General features: G+C 42.4%; 1 protein-coding gene across 6 annotated transcripts in view; it reads right to left on the bottom strand.

Moving 5' to 3' along the window:
- Nucleotides 1-4,304: 4,304 nt before the first annotated feature.
- Nucleotides 4,305-12,229, bottom strand: part of SLC38A9 (solute carrier family 38 member 9) — a 93,547-nt gene continuing 85,622 nt past the window's right edge. For all 6 annotated transcript variants that reach the window (XM_064139950.1, XM_064139956.1, XM_064139954.1 and 3 more), the window contains one exon: nucleotides 4,305-5,769. In XM_064139950.1, the coding sequence (XP_063996020.1) occupies nucleotides 5,604-5,769 (166 nt within the window). In that variant the 3' untranslated portion in view covers nucleotides 4,305-5,603. The remainder of the gene's footprint in view (nucleotides 5,770-12,229) is intronic.

Here is a 12,229-nt window from a genome sequence, read left to right as displayed (position 1 = left end):
TCAAAAGCAGTTTCTCCATGGCCTGAATCAGTGCCCATTGAAAGTGAAGGGAAAGATTCCTATTGATGGCAGCTATCCCAAGTAAGCCAGAAGTCTAGGCTGCCCTTGCCAGAAAATCTTGTTTATGTGCATTTTGATGAATTTTAAAGCTTCACTTTTTGCAGTTGTCTTTCTTATGGACTTTTCTGTTGAGTGTTTTTTTTTTCCAGACACTTCATATAGTGGATAATGCAGAATTGATCTGTTCCTATCCCTGAACTGAGACAGAAAATAATGCTATCAGATTAATTATTAATTATTAACAGACCCACTTTGGCCAGGGTGCACTGGGAAGCAGCCAGCCAGTGGCCCAATTTGCCCTGTATAAACATGTGGTTGAAGGTAAAGGATTCAGTCAGATGCTAAAGAAAATGGTGTGATGTCCTCACAATAAAACCATAGAAGTCAGGTTTTTCATAAGTATACCAAATGGTTGAAGTTTACTTGCCTCAGCAAGTACAGACATTGCAGTGCAAATGGGGACTGAAGGCAGATTTCACAGAGGAAAGAACAGGGACAGTTTTGTAAACACTTGGGGAAAATGTGGGAGCCTGTGGTTATAGGGCAAAGGGATCTACCTCATCACTTGTTACAATTGCTGTGGGGTACAAATGATGGGGTAGCTGGCTTCTTTCAGAAGATACTTGCTGTCAGAGCTCTAATAAGTGCTCTCAGATTGCAAAGACTCTCATTTTCTGTTTCTCTTTAATCTTGTTTTCTCCTGTGGGAGAACAGTATATGCAGTTGCAGCTCATTTTTCTGATAGATAAATATTGTTTGAGGCCAGACTTCAGTTACTTTAAAAGAAAAAAAATCACACTTCCCCAGCATAAGAATATAATTTTTTCTTATATTTTTGTTATCCCAACTAAAATTAGTCAGATAAGAATTCACAACTAGCTAGAGTTTGACTATCAATAGTTGCCCCTAACATCTCACTCCTTTTGCTGTATGACATATCAAGAAGAGAGACAAGACAACACCCTAAACCTGAACCACCAGTGTAAAAATGGGGAGTTTGTGGTATCATAAAGAAACATGAAAAGGTTTCAAGGACTGAATAAATCCAGTCTCAGAAAGAAGACAGCAGCTTTCTGAGCAAGAGTAAATGCTCATGGTAACTTTCAGAGGGGCAAGGTATGATCGTTTGTTCATTGCTGTCAATGTGGCTGCATCCTAAATAGCAGTTATTTTTTCATAACAGAAGACTTCAGTTATGCAAATCCTCCCTCTTAAGTGTAAGGACTGGAGAGGTGAGATTCAGACTTCCCTTAGTAAAGAGTGTTGTTGTGTTTCTACAGAAAATTGCTGCCAAGTGAACATGAACTCTCCCATATCCCACACCCACAAAGCCTGTACATAGCATCGGTGGGAATTATTTTCAGTGTCTCTGTCACCCTGTGCCAATCTCGGTGGCTTGAACCCAAGTGGCTTCACCAGGGAAGGTGAAATGATGTCCCTGAGTTTGTTTACACTTGGTATCCTGACCTGTGTTCTTATTACACATCTTTATGCAAAAAACTACTCACTGTGGATATAACTACGTTAAAAATTAAAAGCTTTTGTGCAAAACAGCCTCCCCTCTCCTCCCATAACCTGCCTGTAATTTACATGCCCTGTGGTAATTTCATAATACAGCTTCATTTTGCTCTAAGAGCTGAAGAAAGCTGGGCAGTGGGGACAATGTCTTTGTTTCGTGTGGCATTTAGTATCTAGCTTGGAACTCAATGTGTAGGCATTTCTCCTCCACTCATACTGCAGCTGAATGGCTTTGCTGTGTTGATTTGAAATGACCTGACTAATCTCAACTTCCTCTAACAGTATAATGAAATGTCAGAAGTAAACAAGGTCCTCAGAATTGAAAAAAAGACCATTGAAACAATGATGAAGAGAAACACATGGACAACAGTTTTTAAACAGTCTTTGGGCTGTTGGAAATAATTCAATGAGCTTTAGCCAAGCTGCAATGTAAACAATAAGAAGGGACCAAAAATGTTTTATACAAAGCCGTATTTTTCATCTAGGTTGTTTAATCTACTTCAGAATTACGAAAGTAGGTATACGGGAAAAGCCATAATTAAGTAAATTTGAGGCAAGAGAGACCCTTCCTGTCCTGGTCAGATCAATTCTTGTTTGGAAACACAAACCACAGAGCAACAGTTACATAGCACTGGTTCCACCATCTTTACTTACAGGAGCCCAGAGGCAGAGAGGATCTGTCAAGTTGAGTTCTGTTCCTTTCAAAGGTAAGTTTAATAGAGTTCTAAACTCCAGAAGAAATTAAATACACTGATCATCACTCCAGCTGCACACTGTACCAGCTCAGAGGAAAATGCTTACACTGTACTCCCCCAGTAAGCATGGTACAGTGAGCTAAAACAAACATACTAGTACTTCACATATCACTAATATTTCGCTAGCTATTAGGAAGCTCCTGTAAAATAGTCTTTGCATTAGTGAAGACAGCACCAGATTTCATGAACTGCCCATGTAAACGAATTTCTGCTTCTAAGTGAAGGTGAGATGGACATTGTTATTTTTTTCTCAGGTGCCTTCATATCCATTATAATTGTGACAGATGTTTTAGTGAAATTATGATTTGCAGCAAAACATCCTGAAAAAAAAAATAGACTTTCCTTACTACCATTTTGCAGCATCAGTCCATCTGTACATACACAGGAGAGTCTAGGCCTTCCCAGAACACAGACTGTGTATCGATATTCCACTGTCTTAGTTACTCCAGGGAATCTCTGCTTCCCATAGCAGCTCCAGCACACACTCACACTACTGCTGCCTCTCCGTTTTTTGCTATTACACCTTGCTGGAAATGTGACACAGAACAGCTTTTAGCAGCCTTAGAGCTGAAAGCAAATTCTTGCATATTAGTTAATATTTGACTGAAGTCTAGCACTTACAGTTGCAACCAAATGCCATTATTTTTTACATATTATTTATACATGGAGTTTAAAAGGCTGAAGTGTTAATAAAGTGAATGTTACATTACATGTCCTTCTTGAGCCCCTGTTTAAACGATGCAGTGGTTGAATCTTGAACATTCACTTTTCCCATGCTAAGCATTTGAGACACAGGCCTTACTACACTAATATTATGTTATTAACACTAATATTATGTTATTAACCTGCACAGAGCAGCAAAAAGTGATTTGTAGGAACAGCTGCAGCTCTAAGTGAAAAGAAGAGCAAGAAGAAGCTGAATGCTAATAAACACAGGAAAGATTTCAAAGCCTTCTAGAAGCTGAAAGGAGGAATCTGGGCTACAATGTTAAGAAACTGGAACAGATGATGCTAGGCTAATTATTACAGAAAAGATAATGAGGTCATCATGAGCATAAATATGGAGATGGTAATTATTTGGCAGAAAACAGACAGACACCCCCTACCCCCCATCTTCTGTCCTTGTTCTTAGAAAGTACAATTACTTCTGTTTATCACAAAGGCCCCACTGAAAAATTATGCCTTGGTCTTGATGCCTAGATTGTGTGTCATCCCTCAAACATATCTGCAACTGCTCCTGGAGGTTCATGGGAATTTCTCAAGCTACTGATGCTTTGACAAGATCTAAAGATCTTGATGGGTTAATGCCCAACTGTGCGATGGTATGAGCACAGATTCTATCAATGCCCATCTTTAAGTGGAGCTGGAAGAAAGATCTGGGAAACTACAGACCTTGGTGCCTGAGGTGCCTTTATCAGAAAGAATGTGGCCAGGAGGAGTAGGCAAATGCCCCTGTACTCAGCACTGGCAAGGCTGCACCTTGAGTGCTGTGTTCAGTTTTGAGGCTTTCTCTACAGGGAACATCCTGGAGCATTATCTCGAGAAGGGCAACAAAGCTACTGAAGTGTCTGGACAACATCTTATGAGTAGTTCAGGGAACTGAGGTTTCTTTAGTCTGTAGAAAATGTGGCTGAAGGTTAACCTTATCACTTTTTACAACTACCTGAAAGGATGTTGTAGAGAGGTGGGTGTTGGTCCCTTCCTAATAGCAAGTGACAGAAGGATAGTAAATGGCCTCAAGTTGCACCAGGGGAGGTTTAGATTTGGTATCAGAAGAAACTTCTTTACTGAAAGAGTTCTCAAACACTGAAACAGGCTTCGCAAGGAGGTGTTTGAATCACCATCTCTGGAGGTGTTTAAAAGGTGCAAAGATGTGGTGCTGAGTGACACGGTTTAGCATCAGACTTGGTAGAGCACAAAAAATTTCATGAAGGAAAAAGAGAATCTGAATTTTCTGTTGCATAAGTAATATTTAAAAGCTGTATGATCTTGTATTTGATACAAATCAAAGGACATTTATGCAAGTCAATGTCCTTTACACAGTTTGAAGAGCCTAAGTCAAACAAGAGGATTTACATGATTAGTAAAAAAATCACATAATTTTCAAAAAAAATTACTTTATACTTTTATGATGAAAACATGAACTCTTATCCTGCAATGTAATTATCTTGCCCAACTCAATTCCTACTTGACAAATATTACATCAGTCCCAACTATTTTTCTCTTTTACTTAGGAATTTAGCAATGCTCTCAGTCCTCTTTCAAATATTCTACATCTGTTCATTATTTTAAAGCACTGAAATTCTGTAGAAGAAGTTTTTACTCTCTCTCCATCCACAAAAAAAATTACATTCCACTAGAGTATGGCAACTTAATGATTGCATTTTGGATTAAGATCTGGGCTCAGAGATGGTAGGTGAAGGAAGGTATCAGTGTGCTTACTCACGTACGCTGTCTCAGTAAATAAGAAGTCTGAAAAAAAAACCCAACCCACACACTCACTCCATTAAGGATTATCTAAAACTTAAATGATTTGCTTTAGTCCACAACCTTGAAGAGTGCAAGCTTTGTCTCTCTGCTCACATCCAAAATGTCTAGCATAATGTAGTGGAAGAGCACAGTGAGAAATGTTTAAAGTAAGACCCTAGGAAGGAAGGATTAAGTCCGTGATGAACATTGCATCCAAGATACAACTCTTAAACAAGACAACTTTACAGCATGTAGCAGCTCAGTTAACAGAGCTGAAGTCAAGTGAAGCCTGGAATTCTAATTTCAATAGTCTTGTTCTAATTTTTTTAATCTTCTTTTTTTTTTTCATTGTAAGATTACAGATAACTTATGTGCATATTTGTTCTGAATAAAAAACTGAGACATGAGTTAATTATTTCTTAGTTGGAATTTCCTAGAGGAAAAATACTGCCAAAACAATTTACTAGCATTTTCAAAAATTAAGAGTGCATTTTGACCCAAATGTGCTTTAAAAAAAAAAAAAAAAAGAGCTTTACTAATTTTTGATGTGTGTTCAACAAAATCAGGAGGCCTACCTCACTCAAACCTGAACCATTTCAATTCTCAATGAATTGTGTTTTTTCTTTGGAGCAAGTTTTCTATCAGGTGCCTAAAGATGTGCTTTTAGTTTGTTTCAGAGATGCAGTTTTTCTCAAGATCATATTGAAGACTTGCTTGTTCCCGTGTATAACCGTGTTGCTCAAGGCTGTTGCCAAATGTCACAGTATCACTTCTGACAGCCACAGGGAGAAGAAGGAGCTTTCACAATAGGAATTGTGCAATCAGATTAGCCAGTCCAAGGAGAATAATAAAGATGTGAATGATCAATGCTGGCCATGTCAGCTGCCCAGCACGATGAAGGGAAATCACATAGATAAGGGATGGATACAGGAATACAAAGGCCAGACCACATGTTGCTCCAGAGTATCTAGGGTGAAGAGGGGAGAAAAAGAAAAAGGTTTGTGTTAACTAATTCTTATTTACTCTTGTCATTTTCATCCCTTAAACCAGTGAACAGTCTGGGTGAACAATAGCTGTCTGCAGTCACTAAACATAATTTTCTATTTCTTGTGGTGCTTCACCTTCCTCACTGGCATTTAGTTATCCATTTCGGTGTTAGGTCTCCTTCTCTATACCTGCACTCTGATACCCTTCTTGACATTTCAAGTCACATCTCCAGGTAATTATGGGGACTGACTCCCTGTGTGAATCACAGACTGGTTTGTCTTGGAAAGGACCTTAAAGATCATCTAGTTCACACCCACTGTGATGGGCAGGGACACCTTCTAATAGATGTGGTGGATCAAAACCTGAGTTTGAACACTTCCAGACTTTGAGCATTCACAACTTGTCTGGGCAACCATACTTGTGGGGAAGAATTGCTTTCTAATGCCTAATTTAAACCTAGCTTCTTCCGGTTTGAAGTAATTACCTTCATCCTGTCACTAAGTGATTTTCTAAAAAGTCTCCAATATTCACCTACGAATCCCTCTCCAGACATCACCTTACCAGACTAAAATTAGCCTTGCAGTCTTGTGATGGTTTGGGGGTTACCCCGCCCCCCCACACTTTTGAATTTGCCCCAGCTAGCTCAGACGGACCCTGGGAATATAGATGAAGCAATTTATTTACAGCTAGCAGAATTTACAAGCAGCTATTTACAATATATACAGTTATATACAATTATATACAGAAATATACAAAGGATAAACAATACAAAAGCACAACTCCCCTCCCAGAAACCTGAGTCCCCAGGAGGGGCTCTCAAATCACCCCAACACCTCCCCCCGGCCCTCTTAACCTTACCCCAGTTCTCAGGAAGAAGAGAGGTGCAGCCAAGAGGTTAGGGAGCAAGGTTAGTAGGAGCAGGGTTAATGAGATGTGACCAGGTCTAAGGCAAAAGCAAGAGTGAGAAACAAAATGGAGAATGTTTTCTTCTTCTTCCCAGAGTTCTCAGCGTGACTGTGAGAGAAGTAGACACAATTGTTTTTCATTTCACTGCCCGTTATCTAGTTCTTCTACCAAAACATTCCAGCTTGCTTCAAACTAGCACAATCCACCCCTTGTCTACTTCGCTCAGAGTATCGCTGAGAATTATCCAATCTAATCTAAACCAATATTTACACTAAAACAATATATACAAGTTCAGTTCACACTTCAATCAGATGTAGGTGATTCAAAAGCTCAGAACAGGGACTCCCAGATGATGTTGGGTTCGTGCTCACGTACTGTAGATTCTATCGTAGATTCTCTCAGTGTTGGGCGCCGATGTTACCTAGAACAGAAAACTCCTAACAGCTTGAATTTAAACTCTCTCAGCTAAAGTTAAATTTTTCTGTGGAATACACTGGATTTCACCATTCTCCTGCATTACCCAGTATGTATGACCAGGACCTTCAGCAGAAACCACCCCTCGGACAGGTTTCCCTTCGCCCGAAGGAGAAAATACCCAAACAGTTTTCCCTAACAGATTCTTCTCACGTACAACAGGAACTTTATCACCGTCTACTGTTTGGACTAAATCTGATTGTGCAGGTCCTGCTCTATTTACTGAACCTCTACTATTTACCAACCAAGTAGCTTGTGCTAAATGTTTGTCCCAGTTTTTCAGAGTTCCACCCCCCATGGCTTTTAGGGTGGTTTTCAGCAAACCGTTGTAGCGTTCAATCTTCCCTGAAGCTGGTGCATAGTAGGGTATGTGATAGATCCATTCAATACCATGCTCTTTGGCCCAGTTTTTCACAAGATTGTTCTTGAAATGAGTACCATTGTCTGACTCAATTCTCTCTGGAGTTCCATGTCTCCACAATATCTGTCTCTCCAAACCAACAATGGTGTTACGTGCAGTAGCATGTGGAACTGGATAGGTTTCCAACCATCCAGTGCTGGCTTCTACCATCGTTAGCACATACTGCTTGCCAGAACGAGATCTAGGTAAAGTGATGTAGTCAATCTGCCAGGCTTCACCATACTTGTACTTTGACCATCTCTCACCATACCATAAGGGCTTGATTCGCTTAGCCTGCTTAATAGCAGCACAAATGTCACAGTTATAGATGACTTGGGTGATAGCATCCATGGACAAGTCAATTGACCTATCGCGAGCCCATCGGTATGTTCCATCTCTGCCTTGGTGTCCAGATGAGTCATGGGCCCACCGAGCTAAGAACAGCTCACCTCGGTGTTTCCAATCAAGGTCAATGTCAAGTTCAGAGTTAGTATCAACTTGAGCAATCTTAGCAGCTTGGTCTGCCTTCTGGTTATGTTGATGTTCCTCAGTTGCTCTACTCTTAGGCATGTGTGCATCTACGTGCCGCACCTTCACTGGAGTTTTCTCCAGCCGTGCATCAATGTCCTGCCATAGATCAGCACACCAAATAGGCTTTCCTTTCCTCTGCCAACCATTCTTCTTCCAGTCCTTTAGCCAACCCCATAGAGCATTGGCTACCATCCACGAGTCGGTGTAGAGGTAAAGGATAGGCCAATTCTCACGTTCAGCCACATCAAGAGCAAGTTGAACAGCTTTTACCTCAGCGAACTGACTGGATTCTCCTTCTCCATCTTTCGTTTCGGTAACTCTCCTGGTTGGACTCCAAACCGCTGACTTCCATCTTCGCTTGTTCCCAACAAGACGACAGGAACCGTCTGTGAACAAAGCATAGTTCTTTTCCTGATCAGAGAGATCACCATAGGGAGGAGCTTCCTCAGCACGAGTTATTTTCTCCTCTGGAGGTTTGGAACAGTTTGTGCCTTCCGGCCAGTTGGTGATCACCTCCACCAGACCAGGTCGGTCAAGATTACCCATTCGTGCTCGTTGGGTTATCAAAGCCATCCATTTAGACCAGGTTGCATCTGTGGCATGATGTGGTGATAAACCTTTGCCCTTGAACATCCAGTTTAGAACTGGCAGTCTAGGAGCTAAAAGCAATTGTGACTCAGTTCCAATCACTTCAGAAGCTGCTTTCACTCCCTCATAGGCTGCTAGTATCTCTTTTTCAGTTGCAGTGTAATTTGTCTCTGAACCTCTGTAACAACGTCCCCAGAAACCAAGAGGACGACCACGTGTCTCATTTGGAGCTCTCTGCCAGAGACTCCAAGTTGGACCATTATCACTGGCAGCCGTGTACAGAATGTTTTTAATGTCCGGACCAGATCTCACAGGTCCCAAACCCACTGCATGGACTACTTCTCGCTTGATCTGATCAAAGGCTGCTTGTTGTTCAGGTCCCCACTCAAAATTGTTTCTCTTACGAGTCACATCATGCAGAGGTTTGACAATCTGACTGAAACCAGGAATGTGTAGTCTCCAAAATCCCACCACACCAAGAAAAGAAAGTGTGTCCTTCTTACTGGTGGGAACTGCCATGGTAGAGACTTTGTTGATCACATCCTGAGGAATGTAACGGCGACCATCCTGCCACCGCACTCCCAGAAACTGAATTTCTCTGGCAGGTCCTTTGACCTTGTCTCTCTTAATGGCAAAACCTGCTTGCAACAGAATGTCAATGATTTTGTTACCTTTCTCGAAGACTTCCTCAGCAGTTTGGCCCCACACAATGATGTCGTCGATGTACTGGATGTGCTCTGGAGCTTTACCTTTCTCCAGTGCATTGTGGATGACTGAATGACAGATGGTTGAGCTGTGTTTCCACCCCTGAGGCAAACGGTTGAACTGGTACTGGATTCCTCTCCAGGTGAATGCAAACTGAGGCCTGCACTCCTTTGCTATGGGAATAGAGAAGAAAGCATTAGCAATGTCTATGGTTGCATACCATTTAGCCTCCTTCGATTCCAGCTCGTACTGGAGTTCCAGCATGTCCGGCACAGCTGCACTCATGGGTGGCGTCACCTCGTTGAGGGCACGAAAGTCAACTGTGAGTCTCCAGTCGCCCGTAGGTTTACGCACAGGCCAGATGGGACTGTTGAAAGGTGAATGAGCTTTCTCGATGACAGCCTGACTCTCCAACTGACGAATCAGCTGATGAATGGGCAACAAAGAGTCACGGTTAGTTCTGTACTGCCTATGATGAACAGTTTGAGTTGCAATTGGCACTTCCAGGTCCTCTATGTCATGATGTCCCACAACTGCAGATTCATCAGAAAGTTCAGGTCTAATGGACAATTTCAATTTATCATCCTCAATCTCTACAGATGCTATTCCAAAAGCCCATTTATGACCCTTAGGATCTTTGAAACAACCTTGTCTCAAAAAGTCAATTCCCAAAATGCAAGGCGCATCAGGACCAGTTACAATAGTATGTGTTTTCCACTCTTTACCAGTTAAACTGATCTCAGCTTGTATCTTAGTTAACTCTTGAGATCCACCAGTGATTCCAAAAATAGAAATGGACTCTGTCCCTTTGCAATTAGATGGCAATAAAGTACACTGAGCACCTGTGTCAACTAAAGCCCTGTATTTCCGAACTCTTGAACTGCCAGGCCACCTAATGAATACATTCCAATAGATTCGGTTCTCTCCACTATCCCTTTCCTCCTCCTGGCTGGAGGCAGGGCACCCCTAATGCTGAACATGGCATGTGGGGTGTACACAATGATTGGTGTTGTTGTGAGAGGAACTGCAACTGTTGGAACAATTGCAGTTGCTCTCGGGAGCTGAAGAAGTGACAGCTACTTTTCGGGCATTACTGCCTCTGTTTCTGCCACTCTGCAGTTCCCTGACTCTCTTTGAAAGAGCTGAAGTAGGTTTACCATCCCATTTGTTCATGTTCTCACCGTATGTGTCACGCAGAAGTATCCACAGTGACGCACGTGATTGCTGCTGTCTAGGTGGAATTTGTCTCCTCCTGGGCTGGAATTGCCTTGTAGGAGGTGGGCGTCTGTTCCTGACTGCAGAAACATGCACCCATTCAGATGATGCAGGAACAGTATCCTTTACCAGATTAGTAATGTTTTTGAGATCCTCCTTCAGTTCTTTCATGGTATTCTCAAAACCATCTTTCATGCCCTTTATTTCAGAAGTCATAGTTTTTATGGCACAGATTATACCAGAATGTGACAAGCTGTCCTCTATCTGCCTGAGCTGATCAGTGAATTCACCAACAGTGAAAGATCTTCCATTATCACTCCTTGCTAGGAATTTGCTGGCCAAGATGTTAGCATAGGATGAAGGAGCAAGCTTAATAAGCTTCTTCATGAGACCTGTTCCCAAAGGAATATCATCAGGCTCATGAGTGCCATGATCTCCATAAAGCACTTCCTTCACAGCAAACTCCTTCAGAAGCTTAATTCCCTGCTCAACGGTGTTCCACTTCTTGGCAGCCCATGGCAAATCATCTCGGGAAGGATATCTCATAGCCACAGCCAACAGCAGGCGTGTCCACAAGCTAACCCTACCAAGAGGACTTGCTAGGTGTTTGTCCACTCCACTCTCCTTAGTGAGTGGTCCCAGCTGCTTGGCAGACTTGTCTCCTACCTGCAGAGCATTAGCACCAATGCCACGGCATCTCACTAGCCAGCTTAGGATTGGCTCACCTGATTCCCTTGTGTATTCCTTCCTAACTTCCCTGACCTCTCTGAGTGGATCCTTGGAGCCTTGGATGTCATCTTCCTCCTCTTCCTCCTGTTGTTCTGGTGGTGCCGGGCCTAACACAATCTTCCTCATAGCATTCCTAAACTCATTGGAACCATCCTCTCTCTTGGCAGCTAACCTCACAGCACTCCTCTCACTTGAGTATTGTTGTCTCAGCACATCTACAAGGTCTCGCAGACTAACTGCCTCCTCTTCCTCCTCTCCTTGCTGCTGATCACTAGAGGTCCCATCTCTTACATCCTCCTGCGAACCACTCTTTGTCTTAGCTTTTGCCTTAGCAGGTGCCAGAAAGGCCTGAGCAGCAACAGACTTGGATGTGTCTGCTGGAGGATTTGAATCTTTAGGAGTCTGACCTGGAGCATTTGAATTATTGGAGGTCTGACTTGGAGCATTTGTATCCTTAGGGGTCTGACCTGGAGCTTGTGAGTTCAAATCTGCCTTGCTTTTAACAGGAGGATTTTGGTTCTGGTCTGCTGGCTGGGGGTTTGAATTGGCTGAGCTGGTGTTATTAGGATTTGGACTGACTGGACTAGCGTTACTAGCACTAGCAGTGTTATTATTTGCCTGTCCTCCTGGGATGCCTGCCAACCCTGACGTGTTTTGATTGTTGCTAGGAACATTCTGATTTTGGATATTTGCCTGTGCTCCTGAGGCTCCTGCTAAACTCTGCGGCTTGTTTTGGTTATCCTTATCATTGTTTACGTTAGTGGCGGGAACGCTGGCTGTGTTCCCAGAACCTACAGAGGAGGGTGGAGAGGCTGGCATGGGGGAAGCCGATAACTGTGTTCCCTTGTTTTGCTGTGAAAGAGACTGCTTCTGAGACACAGAAATTTTCCTA

This window comes from Pogoniulus pusillus, chromosome Z (assembly GCF_015220805.1).
Source record: "Pogoniulus pusillus isolate bPogPus1 chromosome Z, bPogPus1.pri, whole genome shotgun sequence".
Lineage (NCBI taxonomy): Eukaryota > Metazoa > Chordata > Aves > Piciformes > Lybiidae > Pogoniulus > Pogoniulus pusillus.
The sequence above is the reverse complement of the archived record's forward strand: the minus strand, read 5'-3'. Positions and strand labels throughout refer to the sequence as shown.